This window comes from Tribolium castaneum, chromosome 7, assembly GCF_031307605.1.
Source record: "Tribolium castaneum strain GA2 chromosome 7, icTriCast1.1, whole genome shotgun sequence".
Lineage (NCBI taxonomy): Eukaryota > Metazoa > Arthropoda > Insecta > Coleoptera > Tenebrionidae > Tribolium > Tribolium castaneum.
Window position 1 is genome coordinate 1,224,402 of NC_087400.1, and position 23,029 is coordinate 1,247,430.

Genomic DNA, 23,029 nt, shown 5'->3' on the forward strand with positions numbered 1-23,029 from the left:
ACGTCATAATAAAACGTCGAAAGTACATTTTGAAAATGAAAAAAATCCAACTGCCGGCCCCAATCAGGGAAATCCCCAACCACAAATGTGGGCTCCCAATTCACGGGGAAACCCTGTCGTACCGCATCCACAGCGGCTTGTTCGTGGGCTTCCGCCGGCGGCTGTGGAAATGGAAAACCGTCAGCAACTCAATTCCGGAAAGCAGGACCGTACTCAAGTCCACGGCCCAAATTTACATCGAGGAGCAGCGCCACTTTCATCGCCACCCCTGTATAATCCATCCCTACAGTCAGGCGCGCTTCCTGTGGGAAATGTTCATGATTCCCGTTTTTGTTCTCCTGTTCATCACAATACCGGTCGTGCTCTCCAACTCCAAAGTCAATAGTGGAATAGTGGTGGTCTTCTACATCAAGCTGGGCCTGGATGCCATTTCCTTCCTGGACATAATGCTCAATTTCTGCACCGGGTACTACGATGTGAAGCAGCAGAAAATCGTCTTGTCGGCGAAGGAAATTGCAAAAAGTTACATCCTCTCCTATTTTATCTTTGACGTTATTTCGTCTACACCGTGTCATATGATATTACATTGGCTGAGACGGGATGAGGATAACGTCTGGGAAATGCTAACTTTGCTGAAACTTGTGCGGTTGCCGACACTTGTCAATTATTTGCGCAAATTGGGAGAGGTTTGTTACTGTTTTCAGCTAGTTCTTAAAAAATGTCCAGACTAGAACTACTTAATTTTTTATAAAACGACGTACAAATAAAACGTCCCCGTCTTCGATAGTTCCGTTAATGTCGCCAGGGGCGCGCTTGTTCCATTACCGTCTAGTTTTCAGAGCGATAAGTTTATAAAAATCGTTGTAATTAAATAACGGTTAACACAAGGCGAATAAAAAAATACAGGCAGATAGAGAACCAAATTCTCAATAATGGGAGATAAAAATAGTGCAAAAATTATATCTTAAACTATGTTTAAAAAAATTTCAAAGTTTTACCAATTTGCACTCTGCCCCATATTTTTCAAAACGCTGCGAATACGGTTACAGATACAAGAAAAATGTTCAGAAGAAAGTTGTAGAGAATTAAATTTGCTTTAAAAAAGTCTGCGAGACCATATCCCTATCTTCAACCATTTAGGCCCCAAAGTCATTCAAAGACGCCCAAGTGACGGATTTCCTTCATTTTGCCGGTGGTCAAGTATGGGAAAATTAATTTATACCTAAACCGTTCAAGATAGACATATCGTGTCGCGGACTTTTTTGTAGAAAATTTAATTCTCTACAACCTCGTTCTTTTCATTTTTTTGTATCTTCAACCGTATTCGCTACGTTTGCAAATTGATAATTCCAAGCGCTAATTTTTTGGGCACCGTCGCCTATTTATCAAAACGCCGCGAATACGGTTAAAGATACAACAAAGTGTAAAGAACGACGTTGTAGAGAATTAAATTTGCTACAAAAAAGTCCGCGACACCATATTTCTATCTTCAACGGTTTGGGTATAAATTCACTTTCCCATACTTGACCACCGACAAAATGACGCAAATCAGTCGCTTGAGCATCTTTGAACGTTTTTAGGGCCTAAACCGTTGAAGATAAAGATATGGTCTCGCTGACTTTTTTAAAGCAAATTTAATTCTCTACAACTTTCTTCTGAACATTTTTCTTGTATCTTTAACCGTATTCGCAGCGTTTTGAAAAATACGACTCGAAGCGCAAATTTTAAATCTTAAATAATTTTTTTCTCATGTTTCTCATGACAATTTCAGTCGCCATTTTTTCTCAGTCTGTTGGGAATACAAAGCTCAACATTTCTGCATTTTTTTCCAAGTAATTCGTGAACTGGTTGAATTTTAATTAATTTAAAACGATTTGACACACGATTTGAGGCGCCCTCATTTTTACACTGCCGTACTAGATCTTTGGGTGCGATTTTGTGTCTCGTTTCGTCTCCTAACTTATAGTTACCCCAAGGCTCCGTTTTAGGACCCTTATTATTTCATATTACTTTAAAAAAATATTATTATTATTTTCAGCGGTGGAAAATGACGTCCGCCATGAAGTTCATTTGCTTCTTCCTGTGGGTGTCAGTTTTGTTAATTTGGCTCACAAGTCTGGTCTTTTTGGTCATGAGAATGTGGCACTCTCGTTCAATGGTTAAGGCAAGAATCGACAAATTTCCCATGCTTTTCACATTCTTTCGAGTCGTGAGATGCATGATGTTAGTCGGCGTAACCGAGAAAATGAACACCAGTACTGTGGTGATGGTTTTCCAAATCGGTGGTTTCGCAATGGGCGCTATTTTACAAATTGTGATATTATGTAAGAAAATTGTGGATAAATCGGACGTAATTTACGAGATTTTTGCAGCGAAACTGATGCAGTTGTTCCAAAAGCGGGCCAGTTCCAAGAGCAAATACAACACTCTCATTGAAGAAATCGGAGAATATATGAAATTCAAGGAACTGCCAACGCAGCTGAAAGACCGCATTCTGAAATACGTGGACTTTAAGTTCCAAAAGCACATTTTCCGGGAGGAGGACGTCCTGAATAATTTATCCTCGGTCCTGAAGCAGGACATTTTGATACACAGGTGCCAGAAAATGGTGGAGAAAGTGGAATTTTTCAAGGACTTGCCCACTCATGTCTTACTTCGAATTGTGACAAAACTACGATCTGAGATTTTTTTGCCCAATGATGTGATCGTTCTGGCCGGATATGCAGGACATGCGATGTATTTTATCTACATGGGGACAGTGGCCGTGTTTACGGGACACGGGAAAGAGGTTCTTTTTTTGCCAAAAAACACAATAATCAATGTTTTTTTTTGCAGATTTGTCACTTGGAGGACGGTGGGCATTTCGGTGAAATTGCCCTGGTGATTAACGAGCCACGTGTTGCCACTGTCATTGCTGTGAAAGAATGCGAGTTGTTCAAGTTGAGTCGGAGGGATTTTCAAGAGGCGATTGAGCCGTTTCCTGAACTTAATAAAAAAATACGGCAGTTGGCAATGCTCAGGCTTGAGAGCACGCTGCAGATTTTGTCGGAGAATAAAGAGGAGATAAGAATACGACACGAGTCGATGGTGGAGACCGAGGATGATGAGTTTATTGATACTATTTCGATTTAGTTTGGAAAATTGTTGTAAATTAAAATAAATGTTGTATTTTTTGTTCCAATTAAAGAAATGTTTAAAAGTGATTTTTTTTAGAGACGACTGTTTATTCACACTTGTTTAAAACATTTTAATTAAATATTTTAAACAGTACCTTTATTCGAAAATGGTGGATGCGCTGGGACAAATAAACTCGCAACCTTTTATCATTTACTTTCTTGTCTTTAAACAAAGTATAAAATTACAATTTTGATAAAAATTCACAATACTAGCCTTTGGTCATAACCACATTTCGCTATCGTCTTTTGTTTTCAACTTTTAAACAAAAGTTGACATTTTAGTGAAATCTTAAAAAATTCATATCTTCCTTATTATAAAAGACACACATTTGAAACAAGGACATTATTCAGGCACTTTTTTACAGAGAATTTAGTAGTGTTATCAGCGATTTTTTTTAATCATTCGTTTAACTGTAATAACATAAAGTTGTATTTTGTTAAATGAGAATCATAGTTGGCTGTGACATTTTCGAAAAGCTTATTTTTATCTAAACTCAAAACAATATAAATATAGTTTGATATTTTTAAATATTTTGGATAAAAAATATATTTAAAATATTTGAAAGTAGTTGGCCATGGAAAAATTATTTCACATAAAAGGTGTGAATAATCTAGAAATTTTGTGAACGGTTATTAAAGTAATAAATGTGAAATTATAAAAATAAGTTAAAGTTATTTTCAATTGAACAAATATACGAGCGTCGCAGATTTTAATTACATAAAAAATGTGCAGAAAATTGCAAACGATGTGTCACTACCACTTGATGCCACTTTTTATGATTTAGTGCAATGGAGGTGACGTTGATAATGTTGTGTATTTTTTTACCGCAGATGGAATTTGATTTTGGTGTTTGGATTGACATTTTTTTGTAAAATAAAATTTTATTGATACGCAATCATACAATTAATAAGATTTTTCTTCTTCCGACATTTCGTGTTTAAAATTGGAAAATAGAATGACAACGTAAGCTTGCCATTTTAAATATAAAAACAAATAATTTTTATTAATTGCAAAAATTTGATCCAATAAAAATTTATTATGCTGTTTTTGAATTAATTAGGGTTTAAAAAATAATTAAATTATAAATACTTGTTGGTTAATACAATTTTCATAGTTTTAATTAAAAATCCAAAATTTTTTCATGGCCTACTATAAAGAAAAAGCGAAATGTTTCGTTTTCTCTTAAATATTTAAAATCAATATATTACACAAATAGACATATCAAATGAGAAAAAAATAAGCTTTTCGAAAATGTCATAGCCAACTATGATTCTCATTTAAAAAAATACAACTTTATGTTATTACAGCTAAATGAATGATTAAAAAAAATCGCTGATAACATTATTAGATTCTCTGAAAAAAAGTGCCTCTATAATGTCTTTGTTTCAAATGTGTATCTTTTATAATAAGGAAGATTTGATTTTTTTAAGATTTCGCTAAAATGTCAACTTTTGTTTATAAGTCGAAAACAAAAGACAATAGAGATGCAATTTTGATCAAAATTATTTTTTCAAAAAACGGACCCGAGAATGTGTCACTCGTTTTTCGGTCATCCAAAGTAATATGGACATGAAAATAACAGTCACGACCATAAAAAATGACACCCCTATAAACCTCCTCACTGGAATTTGTCTGTACTGAATTTCATTTTGATTTTTATAATTATGGAAATAAGAAGGAACATTGAAGGAAATTAAACAAGTTGTTGAATAAGATTTTATTCAAAAAAATTGTTACAAAATTGTTTATTTAACCACAAATCTGAAGAAATCCACTTCAATATCAACAGATTTCTTCTTATGAAACTTATAAGTAGACGGTAAATCGTAGCGTAATTCCGCCAACACTTCACCTTTAGCTCCTAAAGATTCAGCGACTTTCAGAACATGTGACCTAAAAAAAACCAAGGTGGTACCAACATCACTCAAACAAAACCCCACCTAGTTGAAGTTTTGTGCAAAGAATAGACAACATGATTGGAGAGGCGTAGCGCAACTTCTAGAAACTTCATATCAATGCCGGAATTATGTTTAGTACCAAACGGCGGATTCATAATCACTGTATCGAACGTTTTGTGGAACCTAAACCAATTAAAAATTCTAATCCAAAAACTGACAATTTTACGCTCAAAAACTTGAACAATTGACAAATAGACTATTAATTATTTTAATCAATTAATTAATTTCAAAATTAAACAAACCTATTTGGCATCATTTTAACCACATCACACTGTACACAATCAATGTTACCAACGTCTTGATCCTCGACATTTTCCTGGAAAGTCCCTAGCGCATCTTCGTCGATCTCAAACCCCACAACTAAGCTTGCATCCAAGACTGCGGCCCCAATTGACAAGGCCCCGCACCCGCACCCCAGATCTGCCACAAACTTGCCCCCAATGTCCCCATACTGCGACTAAAACCCCAAATTCAAACCCAGAAACACAACGGAGGACGATAGCTTAGGAGACGAAACGAATTATTTGGAAAAGAAAATTTTAAAATATAGTCTGCGCTCCCTGGCGGCAGTAACGGAACTACCAAAAACGGCACCATTTTATTTTTATTTCGCATCCTAGCCTTTGGTTGCCCGTAGTGGCGCATTACCTGCACGGTGTACAACATATGGGCCCCCAAGTGGGGCGGAGTCACGTACTGTTCAAGCAAAATTTTAGGTTTTTCGAACGACGAGATGCACTGAAGGCGCTCCTCCAAAAGTCTCAATTTCACACACGGCCACATTATTTACTGTTCTCGAAGCGGGGAAGCACCGGGAGAATAAAGTTACCAAAGGAGGAGTCCTGAGAGATGAAATAACCAGTTGATTGAGAGTTTGCCGTTTGTAGGGCAGCCCTTTGCAGCGAACTCATCGAATAACCGTCAGTTTGCTGGATGTTGGGGGACCCCAAGACCGGCAAAGCCGACGAGTTTAGCGTCGAAGCAACCCCTTGTTTCAACAGGAGCTGCTTCTTGAGTTGCAAATCCTCCAAAATTTTGCGATTTGCGAGTTCTGCCAAAAAAACGCTTGATAAAGCTCGAATTTTGCAAACGTGTTACCTCTCTGGGCGTTCGGTTGCGGAAAAGCCATCAAATATGCCCAAATTTCCGTTTTATTTTTACTCAATTTTGAGGTTATCTGTCAAAGTGTGGCACTGCCAACGTGACGCGCGCCCGTAGCCAATCAAATCGTGGCGATTTTGGTAACTTTGGGCTAGTCGGGTTGGTGGCGCTCACGCAGCCAAAAAAGTGAGGTTGTTGTTATTTTTTCCAACAATTATTTTCGTGTATAAAAACATGAAACCGTCAAATCCCACAAATAAGGCAAGTTCGTCGGCCCAAAAAGCCAAAAAGAGTTCCAAAGACCGCGAAAAAAGGAAGTCACAAGGGGGCTCCAACAGTAACCACGTCGGGCCGGAAAAAGGGTCTCCGACTAAAGTATGGTACCCCGGTGGTAGCCCCACGTTTATTGACTCTTTCAGGATGCCAACGCCAGGCTTTATGCAGGGATTGACTCCGATTCAATTATTAATTATGCGGAACAAACCGCCGTTGAACATTTGAGTGAGGACATTACGAACACTTTGGCTGAAGACATAAATTACAGGCTTCGCTACATTATAAATGTATGGGTGTTCGAAACTATGTTTTTTTTTGGTAATTTTTTATTTTAGGATTGTCTAATTAAAGCTAGACTGTGTGGTAGAAATGCGATCAGTTCAAGTGATTTGGAACAAACGTTTGATAATTTAAGGATAGATCGGGTCTATGGGGCGCCTTCGCACCCCAATTGGCTTGCGTTCAGTGACCAGAGCCTTCTATGTTTGGAGGTAAGTGTGGTAAAAAAGCTCGCAAAAAAACAGCCCAATGGAGACACAAATCAAGGACAAACACATGGCAAACAACATGTAGAAATCATCAGAGTGGATATTGTGCGAGTCTTTGGCCCGTTTTTCTGGTAAAATTTTCTTTTTTAAGAGGTCGTTCCTCTTCCACATTTCCAATAAACCGGCTAAAATAATTACTAAATTGCCTCTCTCGCTAAAAAATAAATTGTTCACCACTTGTTGCCTGTCTTATCGCCTTGTCCACCACGTGCACAAAGGGGGCCCCTTTGCCCAAGGCCCAGCCGTGCGGTATCGCATTGAAGACTTTCGTTGTGAAGCGATCTATGGATTCGGGTGGTTTTGTGTAATATTCCGTGCAGTAGATTTTCGTGTGGTATAAATTGACTGCGACTTCTCCGGCAATTATAGCCGGGTTTGATTCAATGTATGAGGCAAGTTCACACAAGTGTTCTTTTTCGACAGTGTTGGGGCTAAAAATCGTTTGATTTTGGAGTTTTTACATAACTAAGTAATACTTGTTCATAATTAATAGTTGTTCTTCCTTTACAAAAATCGACAAGTAACTGTTGTATTTAGTCTTGTCGACAACGAAATGGTAACCTTCGCTTAGTAACTCCTGTAATGTTGTTGGAGGTTCGGGGTTGTAGACCATGTAAGCGGTCATGCGAGATTTGAAATCTACGTTTGTTACCATTATAAATAACCACCAGCTTGATAATAAAATGAGGAATGTTAGTTGTGGGCGAAAACCGAGGATTTGTTTTAAACGGACTGGTTGTTCGTAGCTGCTTTGCAACAGCATCTAAAACGAATTAATTTAATTTAATAAAAGTTATTAATAAAAAAACTCAAAAACTAAAAGTCGTAGAGCAAAACGGTTTGTTTCAGTGAATTCTACAGCTCGTTTTCTACATTATATAAGCTTTTCCCAGATTTAAAATTTTTAATTTTCTTGCTTAAAATTTTAATGGTCAAGGCAAATACCTTCATAAAAATGAAAAAAAAAAGTTTTATGGACTTTTATATGTCTTAACAACCTACTAGAGTTGTTAAAAGACCAAAAAAAGTCTATTTGTTCGATTTTTTGATGTTTGATTTTTTCAATTTTTGTCGCGATTTTGGTCGATTTCTGGTACCCGGAACATTTATCGAGCAATAGCTCCGGAACTATTAGAGATAGCCTTATAGAGTTTACTATCGTTGGAAAGCTCTTTTAATTACCTATCATTTGCAAAAAAGATTATTGTTCTCCGACTAATAGTTTTCGAGAAAATTGCAAATAAAAGCAAAAATTGGTAAAATTTTAAAAAATTCATAACTAAAAAACTATTGAGAATTTGGCAGTTTTCTTGATGCCAATCGATTCCCCGGATCATTTTGCATAGGCACGAATCAAAATAGTTTCACTTTTTAGAATAGTTTAGCCGTAAATGAGAAATTAAAAAAAAGTTAACACTCCTCCCCTTAGAGATCGGTCAATTTTTAAAGTGTCTCAAAATCAAATAAAACCGATTCTATCTTATAGATTTTGATGTGCTCTTTCCGATCTAAAAAAGCGTTTTCTCCTAGCTCTTTTAGTTTGGCCGTAATCGGCGTTTGAAAATTGAAAAATTTTTTGCGAGATATCGCCTTGAGTCCTATGCCATTTTGTAGAGTTTTTTATTCCGGTTGTCCTCCATTTTTCCGTTTCTCGATAACTCTAATAGTTTCGCCGTAATTGGCGGTTGAAAATTGAAAAAAAGTGAAAATGGAAACCTTTTTTTGCGTTTTTCTCGGAAACTGTAAGACTTAGAGCAACGAACAAAAAAACATCTGATAGCGCTTATTTTTCTCTATTTTTTCGTCCAAACCCGGAGCCGCTCCGGGCAACGGTTCCGGCTACAGAGGCGATCAAAGTTTTTCACTAAAAAAATTCATAAAAAAAAACTAAAAGTCGTAGAGCAATGCGGTTTGTTCGGTTGAATTCTACGGCTCATTTTACATAATATACCAATTTTTCACAAGAATTAAAAATTTATAATTTTTTGCCTAAATTTAGCATAGCGGTATTTATGGTGAACAGTTTTAATCAACAAAAAAATTCATAACTCGAAAACTAAAAGTCGTAGAGCAATGCGGTTTGTTCCATTGGATTCAGCGGCTCATTTTCTGTATTATACCAACTTTTCACGAGATTTAAAATTTTCAATTTTTTTGCTAAAATTTCCTGAGTAATACACTTACCTTCAAAGAGGTGAAAAAAATTTTTTTTTTAAACTCACTCCAGTAAATTTTTATGGACTTCTACATGTCTTAACAACCCACAAAAGTTGTTAAAAGACCAAAAAAAATCTATTTGTTCGATATTTGATGTTTGATTGTTTCAATTTTTGTCGCGATTTTGGTCGATTTCTGGTACCCGTAACATTTCTCGAGCAATAACTCCGGAACTATCAGAGATAACCCCATAAAGTGTATTATCGTTGGAAAGCTCTTTAAATTATCTATTTTTTTCAAAAAAAATTATTGTTCTCCGACTAATAGTTTTCGAGCAAATTGGAAACAAATGCAAAATTTGGTAAAATTTTAAAAAATTCATAACTAAAAAACTATTAGGAATTTGGCAATTTTCTCGATGCCAATCGATTCCCCGGATCATTTTGCATAGATATGAATGAAAATAGTTCCACTTTTTCGAATAGTTTAGCCGTAATTGACGTAAAATATGTAAAATCCACGCCAAAAACCTACCCATGCAATCCTCCAAAACGAAGCTTTCACCTCCAAACCGCAATACTTCACAACCAAAAATAAAACACTAGCCATCACACACAAAACCATCATCACACCGGCCCAAATTTTCGGACTAACAAATTGGTCCCCAATCGCCAGTCTCTTCAAAAGCGGTCGTTTGTAGATGAAAACAAACGCCATATCTTCCAGTCTCAACACTTCGCTGAATTTTAAAACATGCCTCCGTGATTCCGTCACGGAAAATCCCCCAATACCCAAATCGTAATAACCCGACCTCAGCCCTTCGATGAACTCATCGTAGGAACAATTCGGCGCTTCAATTAATTCGAAATTATGCTTGCGACTCAAAGTCTCCAACAGCAAATATTCGGCACCGAACGCTTCATTGCACGTTGTTTCGGCGCCCGATTTGTTTTTTTGCGTGCAATAAATGTACGGGAAATAGTCAATGTACACAACTTTGAGCACGTGGTTGTGAAAATCGTGAAAATCGTTCGGAAACAAGTCGAAATTGTGCGTTTCATTTTGGTAAAGAATTAATTTCCCCGTGGATTTTCCACAATAGAAACAAATCGTGTACAAAGTAACTTGAGACGCAAACTCAATTATGATGTTTCGTCCAGATTGGCTCAAATTTTTCCAAATCGCCACATTTTCAAAAGTTTTACTACTTGAAGTTACGAAAATTAGAACATCGTGCGGGTGCACATTGACTTCACTGTTTAAATAAAACAGAAACTTTTCCGGTTTTGTGAAAACAATTAAATTGAGGCATTGGTGTGTTAGAGGTCGTGTCATGTTTTTGCCACGTGGCATGTCGTGGTTGTAGATCGTTGTGAAAGTTGGGCTTTTTGATAAAATCTCATATGCGTATCTTTGAGTTACGTTATCGACGTGAACGATTAAATAAAAATCGGCGTACTTTTGCAGTATTTCTGTGAGGATGTTTGTTTCTTTTTTGGGCGTGTTTGTGATTTGGAAATTTTTGTAGTGCGTGCTTGAAGCTAGAGAGATCAAGAAGGCGAAAATAAGTGGGGACATTTTGGTCGGTTTCTGGACACTAAATATTATTACTGTGTTGTTCAATATTTCAACTGTTCAAACACAAAAATAAATACACTTCAATAGTAATTAATCATACATAGTGTTTCTTTTTTTCAACGCAAAATAACTCAATTCGATGAAAAACACCACAAGTGAGCCAAAAAGCGCACCTAAGTGTAATAAACAAACCATCAGGAAAGCGTCGGATTCAATTCGAGTGTTATTTCTCGACGAATTTTTTCGATACTTGCGAAATTCTTTATTTAAAAATGCCTCACGTTCCCATACTTTGAGAAAACCTCCTGGAATTATTCACAATTAATAGGGAGTTTAATATTTTAAAATTATAAAAACGCCAACGTATTTTCTTTCAAATGCATTTTAAAAAACTAAAATGGAACCAGGCTCCGAAATTTCAAAATGATTTTAGTAATGTTAAGTTTTTTATTTTTTTTTTAATGATTTAAATTGAACAAATTGAAGAATTAAAAATTTAAAATATTTTGCTTAAAATTCTTAAAACAAAAAAATTCATAACTCGAAAACTAAAAGTCGTAGAGCAATGCGGTTTGTTCCATTGAATTCAGCAGCTCATTTTCTGTATTATACCAACTTTCAACGAGATTTAAAATTTTCAATTTTTTTGCTCAAATTTCCTGGGTAATACACTTACCTTCAAAGAGGTGAAAACAATTTTTTTTTAAACTCACTACAGTAAATTTTTATGGACTTCTACATGTCTTAACAACCCACTAAAGTTGTTAAAAGTCCACAAAAAGTCCATATGTTCGATTTTTTGATGTTTGATTTTTTCAATTTTCTTCGCAGTTTTTGTCGATTTTGGGTACCCGGAACATTTCTCGAGCAATAGCTCCGGAACTATCAGAGATAACCCCATGAAGTGTATTATCGTTGGAAAGCTCTTTAAATTATCTATCTTTTTCAAAAAAATTATTGTTCTCCGACTAATAGTTTTCGAGCAAATTGGAGACAAATGCAAAAATTGGTATAATTTTAAAAAATTCATAACTAAAAAACTATTGGGAATTTGGCAATTTTCTCGATGCCAATCGATTCCCCGGATCATTTTGCATAGGTATGGATGAAAATAGTTCCACTTTTTCGAATAGTTTAGCCAGAAATGAGAAAATAAAAAAAATTAAAAAAAAGTTAACACCCCCCCCCCTTAAAATCGGTCAATTTTTAAAGTGTCTCTAAATCAAATAAAACCGATTCTATCTTATAGATTTTGATGTGCTCTTTCCGATCTAAAGAAGCATTTGCTCCTAACTCTTTTAGTTTGGCCGTAATCGGCGTTTGAAAATTGAAAAAATTTTTGCGAGATATCGCCTTGAGTCCTATGACATTTTGTAGAGTTTTTTATTCCGGTTGTCCTCCATTTTTCCGTTTCTCGATATCTTTAATAGTTTCGCCGTAATTGGCGGTTGAAAATTGAAAAAAAGTGAAAATGGAAACCTTTTTTTGCGTTTTTCTCGGAAACTGTAAGACTTAGAGCAACGAACAAAAAACCATCTGATAGCGCTTATTTTTCTCTATTTTTTCGTCCAAACCCGGAGCCGCTCCGGGCAACGGTTCCGGCTACAGAGGCGATCAAAGTTTTTCACTAAAAAAATTCATAAAAAAAAACTAAAAGTCGTAGAGCAATGCGGTTTGTTCCATTGAATTCTACGGCTCATTTTACATAATATATCAATTTTTCACAAGAATAAAAAATTTAAAAATTTTTGCCTAAATTTAACATAGCCATTATTTATGGTGAACAGTTTTATTGAACAAAAAAATTCATAACTCGAAAACTAAAAGTCGTAGAGCAATGAAATTGATGAAAAAAAAAATTTTTTTTAACTGACTCCAGCAAATTTTTATGGACTTCTACATGTCTTAACAACCCACTAATGTTGTTAAAAGTCCACAAAAAGTCCATTTAATCGATTTTTTATGTTTGATTTTTCCAATTTTTGTCGCGATTTTGGTCAATTTTCGGTACCCGGAACATTTATCGAGCAATAACTCCGGAACTGTCGGAGATAACCCCGTGAAGTGTATTATCGTTGGAAAGCTCTTTGAATTATCTATTTTTTTCAAAAAAAATTATTGTTCTCCGACTAATAGTTTTCGAGCAAATTGGAGACAAATGCAAAATTTGGTAAAATTTTAAAAAATTCATAACTAAAAAACTATTGGGAATTTGGCAATTTTCTCGACGCCAATCGATTCCCCGTATCATTTTGCATAGGTATGAATGAAAATAGTTCCACTTTTTCGAATAGTTTAGCCGTAATCGAGAAAATAACAAAAATAGTTAACACTTAGGCAAAAAAAAATTCGTTGGCGTTTATAAACAACCAATAAATTGTGCCAATACCACTCATCATTTGCTTGATGCCGCTGTTAAAACTATCAACAAATGGTGTTCCAAGTCTAAAGGCCCAAGCATAGGGGATTAAAACGAAGGTTTTTGCCGAAAAAAGCTCCAAATTTTGCGGTGGTTTTTGGTAATAGTGCGAACAAAACAGTTTGGTGTGATACAAATTTCGCGATTTTTCGCCCGCAAGAATAGATTTGTGTGTCTCAATGTAAACTGCAAGTTCACAAACGTTGTTTTTTTGCATATTTGTTGACCTGGAATTTTTTTTATTCAAAAAAAAAATGTAGGGAACAGACTCACTTCAAAAACAATGATTTTTCCTCATCCGAAAAAACTTGTTGGTAGAATGATAGTCTGTTCTTATCACCCACAAAATTATACCCCTCACTGAGTAATTCGTCCAGAGTTGGCGGTGGGACACGTGGGTAAATCATATGTGCAGTTAATCGTGATTTAAAGACCACGTTTATTATCATTATAAACAGCCACCAACTGGCAAGGAGCGAAAAACTTGCCTTGTGATTAAGCAAAATTTTTCCAACTATGACTGGTTGTTCTAAACTACTTTTTAACAATAACTAAAATAACTTACGATTAAAATTAAAATTGCATAATTTTTTCCCACTCACAGTCACAATCTTCCAAAACGAGAGTTTCAAAGTAACCGTAAAAACACAAGATATGATTATCAAGGCCCCGAAAATGCTGACCCAAATCTTAACACTGATGAGTCCTTTCAGGTAGGAAATTTTCAGCAAAAAGGGCCGTTGATAAATGAACAGGAAAACCGTTTCTTCAAATTTCAAAACTGTGCTAAATTTCATTATTTTTCGCCGTTCAGTTGATAAAGTGATTCCGCCAATAGTTAGGTCATAATTGCCACCAACCAGACTTTCGACCAATTCCTCGTAAGTGTAATTCGGTGCTTGGATGAGCGAAAAAGTGAAATTAAATTTGCGACTCAGCGACTTTAGCAATTCGTATTCGATACCAAAAGCTTTTTTGCAAATAATTTCACCGTTAGTTAATTTCGTTTTGAGGCAATAAATGTAAGGAAAATAATCAATGTAGACAACTTTCAATAAATGGCCTTCAAAATTTCGAAAATTGTTTGCTGGTAACTGGGGGAAACCCCCCGAAAATTTATCAAACTCGAGCGTTTTCACGTGATAAAGTTGTGCGGTTTTTTCGCGACAGTAGAAACAAATCGTGAAAATTTTGATTTTTGGGCCAACTTCTACGACAATGTTGCGTCCAGATCTGTACAAATTCGCCCAAATTTTTCGGTTTGTGAAACTAGGACTTGTCTCAACTGTGGTTAAAAAAATGACCACGTCTTTTGAGTTAACGTTGTCTGTGTTTAAATAAGTTAGGAATGTTGTCGGTTGTTGGAAAATTACTAAATTCAGGCACTGGTAGACAGGGGGTCTTGTCATGTTTTCGGTTGAAAAGTCGGGGTTGAATAGTGTTGATACAGTTGAGTGTTGGGAGAGAAAATCGTTGACTATGTTTCTGGTTGTTTTGTCCGAGTGAATCACTAGCTCGAATTGTGGGTAAGTGAGCACGATTGTGCTCAATATTTTGGTGTAGTTTAAATTTTCGATTTTTTTGGTTGAAACTTGTTGGGTTAAAACGATGAAAAACGTGGTTGTTAGGAGCATTGTTGCAGAGGGAGTGGGTCATTTTAATTTCTTTGTTATTCAGTGTTTGTCAATTATGGTAATTGAGTCGATGTTTTGGAACTTGTTTTATTAAAAAATTGAAAAAACAAACGACTATTACTGTTTTAGGCAATCAAGGAGTACAATATTATTATTTCCTAAGCTTTTAAAACGCACGGATTTTCGATAGTTTGGCCGTAATCGGCAGTTAAAAATTGAAAAAAAAGTGAAAATGGCAACGTTTTTTTGCGTTTTTCTCGGAAACTGTAAGACTTGGAGCAACAAACAATAAATCATCTGATAGCGCTTGAAATTATCTATTTTTTCGTCCAAACCCGGGGCCGCTCCGGGTAACGGTTCCGGCTACAGAGGTGATTAAAGTTTTTCACTAAAAAAATTCATAAAAAAAAAACTAAAAGTTGTAGAGCAGTGCGGTTTGTTCGGTTGAATTCTACGGCTCATTTCACATAATATATCAATTTTTCACAAGAATTAAAAATTTAAAAATTTTTGCCTAAATTTAGGGTAGCCATTTGTCATAGTGAAAAATTTTATTCATTAAAAAAATTCATAACTCGAAAACTAAAAGTCGTAGAGCAATGCGGTTTGTTCCATTGAATTCAGCGGCTCATTTTCTGTATTATACCAACTTTTCATGAGATTTAAAATTTTGAATTTTTTTGCTTAAAATTTCCCTTACCTTCAGAGGTGAAAAAAAATTTTTTTTTAAACTCACTCCAGTAAATTTTTATGGACTTCTACATGTCTTAACAACCCACAAAAGTTGTTAAAAGTTCACAAAAAGTCCATATGTTCGATTTTTTGATGTTTGATTTTTTCAATTTTCGTCGCAGTTTTTGTCGATTTTGGGTACCCGGAACATTTCTCGAGCAATAGCTCCGGAACTGTCAGAGATAACCCCATGAGTGTATTATCGTTGGAAAGCTCTTTAAATTATCCATCTTTTTCAAAAAAAACTATTGTTCTCCGACTAATAGTTTTCGAGCAAATTGGAGACAAATGCAAAAATTGGTAAAATTTTAAAAAATTCATAACTAAAAAACTATTGGGAATTTGGCAATTTTCTCGATGCCAATCGATTCCCCGGATCATTTTGCATAGGGATGGATCAAAATAGTTCCACTTTTTCGAATAGTTTAGCCAGAAATGAGAAAATAAAAAAAATTAAAAAAAAGTTAACACCCCCCCTTAAAATCGGTCAATTTTTAAAGTGTCTCTAAATCAAATAAAACCGATTCTATCTTATAGATTTTGATGTGCTCTTTCCGATCTAAAAAAGTGTTTTCTCCTAACTCTTTTAGTTTGGCCGTAATCGGCGTTTGAAAATTGAAAATTTTTTTGCGAGATATCGCCTTCAGTCCTATGCCATTTTGTAGAGTTTTTTATTCCGGTTGTCCTCCATTTTTCCGTTTCTCGATATCTTTAATAGTTTCGCCGTAATTGGCGGTTGAAAATTGAAAAAAAGTGAAAATGGAAACCTTTTTTTGCGTTTTTCTCGGAAACTGTAAGACTTAGAGCAACGAACAAAAAACCATCTGATAGCGCTTAATTTTAGCTATTTTTTCGTCCAAACCCGGAGCCGCTCCGGGCAACGGTTCCGGCTACAGAGGCGATCAAAGTTTTTCACTAAAAAAATTCATAAAAAAAAACTAAAAGTCGTAGAGCAATGCGGTTTGTTCGATTGAATTCTACGGCTCATTTTACATAATATATCAATTTTTCACAAGAATAAAAAATTTAAAATTTTTTGCCTAAATTTTGCGTAGCGGTATTTATGGTGAACAGTTTTATTCACAAAAAAAAATTCATAATTCGAAAACTAAAAGTCGTAGAGCAATGCGGTTTGTTCCATTGAATTCAGCGGCTCATTTTCTGTATTATACCAACTTTTCATGAGATTTAAAATTTTGAATTTTTTTGCTAAAATTTCCTGAGTAAAACTTAAGTACCTTCAAAGTGGTGAAAAAAAAAATTTTTTTTGAACTCACTCCAGTAAATTTTTATGGACTGCTACATGTCTTAACAACCCACAAAAGTTATTAAAAGTCCACAAAAAGTCCATATGTTCGATTTTTTGATGTTTGATTTTTTCAATTTTCGTCGCAGTTTTTGTCGATTTTGGGTACCCGGAACATTTCTCGAGCAATAGCTCCGGAACTATTAGAGATAACCCCATGAAGTGTATTATCGTTGGAAAGCTCTTTAAATTATCTATCTTTTTCAAAAAAAATTATTGTTCTCCGACTAATAGTTTTCGAGCAAATTGGAGACAAATGCAAAAATTGGTAAAATTTTAAAAAATTCATAACTAAAAAACTATTGGGAATTTGGCAATTTTCTCGATGCCAATCGATTCCCCGGATCATTTTGCATAGGTGTGGATAAAAATAGTTTCACTTTTTTGAATAGTTTAGCCGTAATTGAGAAAAAAAATTATTACTTTTTATTAGTTTTTTTGTCCCGTCCGTCATGTATAAACCAAAAGTAAATTTGAAATGCGACCTTGGCGTTTCAATACTTTTGAAAATAGTTTATTTTCTAAGCTTTTATTCAGCAAAAACTCAATTATAGCGCAATAGTATTTTATGATACGAGTTTTATAAGACGCATTTTGTCAATCAACAATTATTTTTTTAATAAGTTTGTTGTTTCAGGACAAGGAAGTGAATTTGCTGGACCTAGCCCACGAGCAAGACACATATTACCAGTATTACGAACCAGTCATTACGACTAGTTGGTTACCAGAACAGAAAGAACTTAGTAAAGCATTAAAAAACTACTTTTCCACAATGTGCCAAATGGTGGTTAGTAGTGACATAGAAATAAGAAAAATGGTTTTGACAAATATTGGCGAAAACCCTCGGATAGGCCCAATAATCGAATGGTTTTACAACTTCGGTTACATTCTCTTATCAAAAGATATAACCTACGATTGCTTGACTCTACGAGCTTTAGATTTAATCCGAGTCTTGGAAAATAGTCCAATGTGTCGAATACATGTTTCCGAGAAACAGGTAGGTCTCCTAATTTTTTTTATGAAATAATGGAGTGAATAAAGGAAAATTTTAGTTAAAATTATTAGTGAGACTAATTTTACAACGGTTGCTTAAATCAACAACTACCAGCGAAGTATTAAAACCAATGTGTAGCGTTTTGGCGATTTTGTCGCAAAGAGGGCCTTTAAGAGAGTTCATAATTTTGAAAATTTTCCAAAAACTGGACGAAGTTTTCGACAATTTCGCCCTTCCTGTGATCACGGCGGTGAATAGTCTGGGGATTGATGCCATACAGAGCATTGTTTTGCCCAACCTTAACCTCTTCCTGGCCAGAGTTGTGGAAAAGCAAGATTTGGCCTTCAATTATTCCATATTGGTGCGATTTTTTTACATAAAACGAGTCAAAAAGTCCATTATTGGCCTAAATAACTACTTCGGTTCGTATTGAGACAAATCGGAGTGCTATAATAACTTATTCTATTATGGCACTCCTCGTTGTGCTCGTCGTGCTCTAAACCCGTGACAAAATGCGTCTTATAAAACTCGTATAATAATGGATTTTTTAAATCGCTGGCATGGCCTATAGTTTATTAATTTTCATATTTTTTCTGCAGGAATCCTACAATATCCTCTATAAAGAGCACCTCATTGACTCGTTCATTTACGACCCGTTTGTCGAGCTTTTCGCCGATTCTATGGTACTTTTCAACCGTACTATAAACACTTGTGGGAACGGCCTCAAAAAAGACCTCAATTTTGCACACGTCAAGTGCGACCTCCTCAAAACTCGGAGGAAAATCTCGCCTCATACGAAATTGCAAATTGAAGCTTCCATTGAAGAGGTGTTCGATTTACCGCCGGAAAATTCCAAAGTTAGGAAAAAAATGCAAGAGATGAAGTGGGATGGGGGCAGTGGGGAATGTTTTGTGATTATTGGTAAAACTAGTTTATTGTTGCCAGTTTTTGCACCAAGGCAAAGGACGTACGAACAGTGTGTGGACCATTCGTTGTGGTATAGCTTATAGGATTAAAATAAGTAAAAAAAAAATTTTAAGCGAGTTTTAATCCCTATCCAAAGTTTTATCTCAAGGTGGGGTGGAGCGATGTCGAGAGATTCGTCACCTCGTTCAGAATTTCTAAAAAAAAAAACTTGCAAAAAACTCCACCTTTTCCTTCCACTTTGCAATAAAGAAAATATGAAAACAAAATTTCTGCTTCCAAAAGCCAACTGATTTGTGTAAAAATACCTGTTATTTGCAAATCCAAGCTGGCCTCTGTTTTCTCCACATTACTAACAAAACTGAATTTCCTCAAATGTACAAGTTTTGAGAGCGGAATTTCTCTCCTCTGGCCTGAAAAAACAAAATAATGCTAAAAACTTTGACGGTTTAAAGCTACCTTGTTTGGTGCCATTTGAAATATTTTTTTTCCAAACGTTATTTTTGACTGGAGTTCGATACAAAACGCTTCGATCTTGTAAAATCTGCTTTCCTCTGTTGATTATATGATCCAGGAAAGGATTCCCGGTTGGTTCCATTTGTTCATTTGTGTTAAAATTATTCTTAACACTTTTACTAAGCACATCTTCGTCAGAGAAACAAAACCACAAACGTTTCAAAACTGTTAAAAGAATTCGGCATCTTTTTAGCACTCGTTTACAATTATCAAAGTCAATGTTAGTATCAGTGAGGAGAACTTTCGAGGCACTTTCGGTTTCTTGCAACACTATAATTAGATAACAGTTGAAACAACTTGACAATATTTCAAATATCTACCTTCATTAAAATCTACAATTTTTGTTTGAATTTTATTCAGTTCGCTTTGGCTAAATTCCGACTTTGCCGTCTCTAAAAACGTTTGCAACACTTTAACAATTGAGAGAAAACAACACACATCGGTTTGCCTAATCAAGGTTTTTTTCCTTATCAAGTCTGATAAATTATCAACAATTTCGGAAGCTTCGTCATAAATGACCTAAAACATGTGTTTAGGAAAAAAATGGTAAAATTGTTAACTGAAACCTGGCAAAAGGCAAACGGATCAATTATCAGATAAATCAGACGTTGCAAGGAAATCGCTTGATTCAACCAATGTTTCATCAAAATTGACGCACAGTTGATGTTATGGACGGAATTATCCAACAAAAGGGACGTCAGAGCTGGCACAAGTTCGCTCTCAAGGGCCTCCAAACTCGCCAAACAGCTGCGAATCTTAATCCCGCCTTAAAGTGTTTTTTAAGTGGCGTGTTTCAATAAAAACGGTCCAAAAATGCTTTGAACATTTCACAGAAATTTTTTTTTAAGAAACTTGGCACAAATGGTCGACTATTAGCGAGTAATAAATGATTAAAATTTGAACGATTTTAATCAAGTGGTAAGGGAGTTTTTAACGTTTAAGTTCTTTGACCAGCAAGTGTTATTTTTCCAATTTTTTGCTTCTGTGACTATCTTTTTATGTGTTTTTTGTTAAATTCGTTTAGGTTTAAGTGTTCTAAAAGCGCAAGTAGGTCTGGAGACGACAAAACAAAATTACTAACAATTTAAGCAGTTTTGAAAGAGGCTTAATTTTTGGACTTCAAATGGGGGTTTTACAGAAATTGCCAGTCGTTTGGATAGAAATCGAATTAAGCAATGTTATCAGTCATAGACTGGAGAAGGCCCAAAACAGCGCGAAAAAGAAAGATACCTTAAAAAAAACAAATGAAGTCCAAAATGGTCGTCTTCGGAGTATGGCTATAATTTAATTACGAGACAAATTTTTGCCCAATAGGTGGGTTTAAAGGTCGTTTTTTATCACTTTGGACTGTTTACCATCGAAATTGGTCATTTGCACTGTTTCCTGTTGGTTTTTCTTGGTATGGGAGGGAAGGGCAAAAACGCTATCTAAGCCTGACCCATCAAACCTTTATTCCGAAACACAACGCGTTTCGACCATAATGTGGTCAATATATACAGTGTATATTCTGACCTGAGGAAGACCACTTCGTGGTTGAAACACGTTGTCTTTCCGAAAAAAAGTTTCAGTGTGTCAGGTTTAAGCTGTTTTTGCTCATACCTCCCATACCTAGGAAGTCCAACAAAAAGCAGTCCAAATGACCTAATTCGATGGTAAACAGTCAGAAGTGACGTACGACGACCTTCGAACTCAACCATTGGTCAGAAATTTTTCTTGTACTTGAATTATTGCCATAATCCGAAGATGACCATTTTGGACTTCATTTGTTTTTTTTTAAGTCTGCTTCCTCTTCTGCTTTGTCCTGAACCTTCTCTAATCAATGACTGATAACATGGATTAATGGTACTTGGATTACCATTCAAACAAATATCAATTTCTCTAAAAAAACCACCTATTCTTAGCCCAAAAATTGTGCTTCTTTAAAGTTTGTTTAATTGTTGGTAACTTTTTTTGTCGTACTCTAGGCATATTTTCGTTTTCATAATACTTACAACTAAATGAATTTAAAAAAAATCATTTCAAAAATTGTCAGGAACGCAAAAAATTGCTGGTAAAAGTTTAACTGTTAAAAACTCCTTTACCACTTGATTAAAAACGTTCAAATTTTAATGATTTAATACCCGCCAATAGTCTAACATTTGTACCAAGTTTCAACAAAAAATTCCTATTCCTTCTTGGTGTTACAATTTTTATACGTTAGGCGTAAAATTTTATTAGACAAAAATTTCGTTCTTGAAATTTTGAGAGCATTCTTGGCACGTTTTTGTGAAAAAACGCCCAATTACGTGCAAAATCACTGGAGCAGGACACCGCAAACAACCCAATTTGCATAATCCGATCCACGTGCAAGTCAAAATCGGCCACCAAACCGTCAAGTTCCTCACTCTTGTCCCTATTATTAAAATTGACGCAAAAATCGTGAATTTTCTCCAACGGAGTGGTAAATTCGGAGAACGTTTTGAGACACAAACGGAGCACTGCAGTGTTAACTTTCCGCTCCAAAATGCACAGTTTGTCACTGCAGGCGTTTGCGCATAAATTAACCATCGCTGTGTTTATTGTCGTGTTATTTTTTTCGCTTTCTAGCGAATTTAAAGCCGATAAGACAGCCTGACAGCCCCCTCGTATTTTTTTACTGTCTTCGGGGAGCGAAACCTGGGCTATGGACATGGCATGCGCTAGCACCTCCTCACACAGGTGTCTCGCCTCGTCATAGACCCCACAAACGTTAATTTCGGTGATTTTTTCCAAAGCTGAGTCCATCCATTTCACGAAATTACCGTCAGAGGGGGCGTCCTTGGGGCACGCCAAGCCCACTTGGATTGACTCCAGACAGCAAGTCATTTGTTTAATCACACATTTCCGAGCCTCCTGTGCAAAAATTAGGCTTTGTTTTTTTTTAAACGACACTTACGGTTACGACTTGTTGGATTTCGTCCTCACGGACAAAAATATTGATAAGGAGAGATAAAGTGGTGAGGGTTTGAGTCAAGTATAAAAGTTGGGACGAATTTATAGTTTTTATCTTCGCTTCTTTGTAATAACGGCCGATTAGTTTAATTATTGTGGTCAAGTGTTGGCACAAACCCTACAAAACAACAAGTAATTGGATTTTTGTGCGAAGTTTTCACTCACTTGGAACCATGATAAAATCTCATTTCGGTTAAAACCGACACCGGTTAGGGTGTGAAGATGTTTTTCACAACACGCAAAACTGGTGTTTAATTCAGTTTTTGTTAAATTAACTGGGAGCATTTTTCGGTTTAAAAAGTACGTTGTTTTCGAATTTGACAGCAAGTAGTGCCAGGAGAAAAAATCCCCATTTGTGAAAGAAATAAGATGCAACCCAAAATACACTCACGCTTTTGTGGACTTCTATTTGGTGAACGCGTTATTATCTAATACCTGATATCACCACATTTTAAAGAAGCCCATTTTTTGTAAATTTGAACTACGGGTAACTAAAGGTTAGGATACGAAACGACGTACAAATAAAACGTCCCCGTCCTCGATAGTTCAGTTAATGGCGCCAGAGGCGCACTTGTTCCATTACCGTCTGTTTTCAGAGCAATCAATTTATAAAAAATGTAATTAAATAACGGTTAGCACCAGGCGAATGAAAAAAATACAGGCAGATAGAGCATTAAATTCTCAATAATTGGAGATAAAAATAGTGCAAAAATTATATCTTAAACCATATTTAAAAAAA

At 35.5% G+C, this 23,029-nt stretch overlaps 5 protein-coding genes and 1 long non-coding RNA gene across 11 annotated transcripts; 2 read left to right on the forward strand and 4 right to left on the reverse strand.

Moving 5' to 3' along the window:
• Positions 1–35: 35 nt before the first annotated feature.
• Positions 36–3,203, forward strand: LOC656769 (potassium/sodium hyperpolarization-activated cyclic nucleotide-gated channel 1). The gene is made up of 4 exons (XM_008196386.3): positions 36–686; positions 2,039–2,324; positions 2,373–2,788; positions 2,836–3,203. Exons 1-4 carry the CDS (start codon positions 36–38, stop codon positions 3,130–3,132), a joined length of 1,650 nt encoding a protein of 549 aa, XP_008194608.2. The 3' UTR covers positions 3,133–3,203.
• A 1,676-nt stretch (positions 3,204–4,879) lies between these two features.
• Positions 4,880–6,056, reverse strand: Mettl5 (Methyltransferase like 5). Its single transcript, XM_015982651.2, has 4 exons — positions 5,784–6,056; positions 5,378–5,592; positions 5,118–5,258; positions 4,880–5,070 (listed from the first exon to the last, which is right to left on the reverse strand). The coding sequence occupies exons 1-4, from the start codon at positions 5,916–5,918 to the stop codon at positions 4,923–4,925; spliced, it is 639 nt and encodes a 212-aa protein (XP_015838137.1). The 5' UTR covers positions 5,919–6,056; the 3' UTR covers positions 4,880–4,922.
• Positions 5,918–6,264, reverse strand: LOC107398479 (uncharacterized protein). The gene is made up of 2 exons (XM_015982654.2): positions 6,234–6,264; positions 5,918–6,186 (listed from the first exon to the last, which is right to left on the reverse strand). The coding sequence occupies exons 1-2, from the start codon at positions 6,262–6,264 to the stop codon at positions 5,918–5,920; spliced, it is 300 nt and encodes a 99-aa protein (XP_015838140.1).
• On the forward strand, positions 6,218–18,890 carry LOC100142597 (uncharacterized). Of its 2 annotated transcripts, XM_001809236.4 has the most exons (6): positions 6,220–6,611; positions 6,656–6,799; positions 6,848–7,003; positions 17,524–17,883; positions 17,939–18,241; positions 18,480–18,890. In XM_001809236.4, exons 1-6 carry the CDS (start codon positions 6,471–6,473, stop codon positions 18,888–18,890), a joined length of 1,515 nt encoding a protein of 504 aa, XP_001809288.1. In that variant the 5' UTR covers positions 6,220–6,470. The 2 variants fall into 2 exon arrangements, with proteins under 2 accessions (XP_015838132.1, XP_001809288.1); XM_015982646.2 differs by lacking the exon at positions 17,939–18,241 and having other exon boundaries at positions 6,218–6,611.
• On the reverse strand, positions 6,969–22,784 carry Spt (Spitting Image). 5 transcript variants are annotated; one of them, XR_010334799.1, is made up of 11 exons: positions 22,456–22,782; positions 22,235–22,408; positions 21,606–22,191; positions 19,887–20,086; positions 19,641–19,839; positions 19,264–19,590; positions 19,113–19,217; positions 7,704–7,823; positions 7,537–7,637; positions 7,235–7,491; positions 6,969–7,185 (listed from the first exon to the last, which is right to left on the reverse strand). XR_010334799.1 is itself a non-coding variant. In XM_008196352.3 (8 exons), the coding sequence occupies exons 1-8, from the start codon at positions 22,573–22,575 to the stop codon at positions 18,946–18,948; spliced, it is 1,809 nt and encodes a 602-aa protein (XP_008194574.1). In that variant the 5' UTR covers positions 22,576–22,779; the 3' UTR covers positions 18,911–18,945. The 5 variants fall into 5 exon arrangements, 2 of the variants coding, with proteins under 2 accessions (XP_008194574.1, XP_008194575.1); XR_010334798.1 differs by having other exon boundaries at positions 7,238–7,491; positions 7,537–7,823; positions 22,456–22,784; XR_010334797.1 differs by having other exon boundaries at positions 7,537–7,823; positions 22,456–22,784.
• On the reverse strand, positions 10,911–13,739 carry LOC107398477 (uncharacterized). The gene is made up of 3 exons (XR_010334800.1): positions 13,488–13,739; positions 13,185–13,441; positions 10,911–11,100 (listed from the first exon to the last, which is right to left on the reverse strand). It is a non-coding gene; the product is annotated as an uncharacterized LOC107398477 (long non-coding RNA).
• Positions 22,785–23,029: the final 245 nt, after the last annotated feature.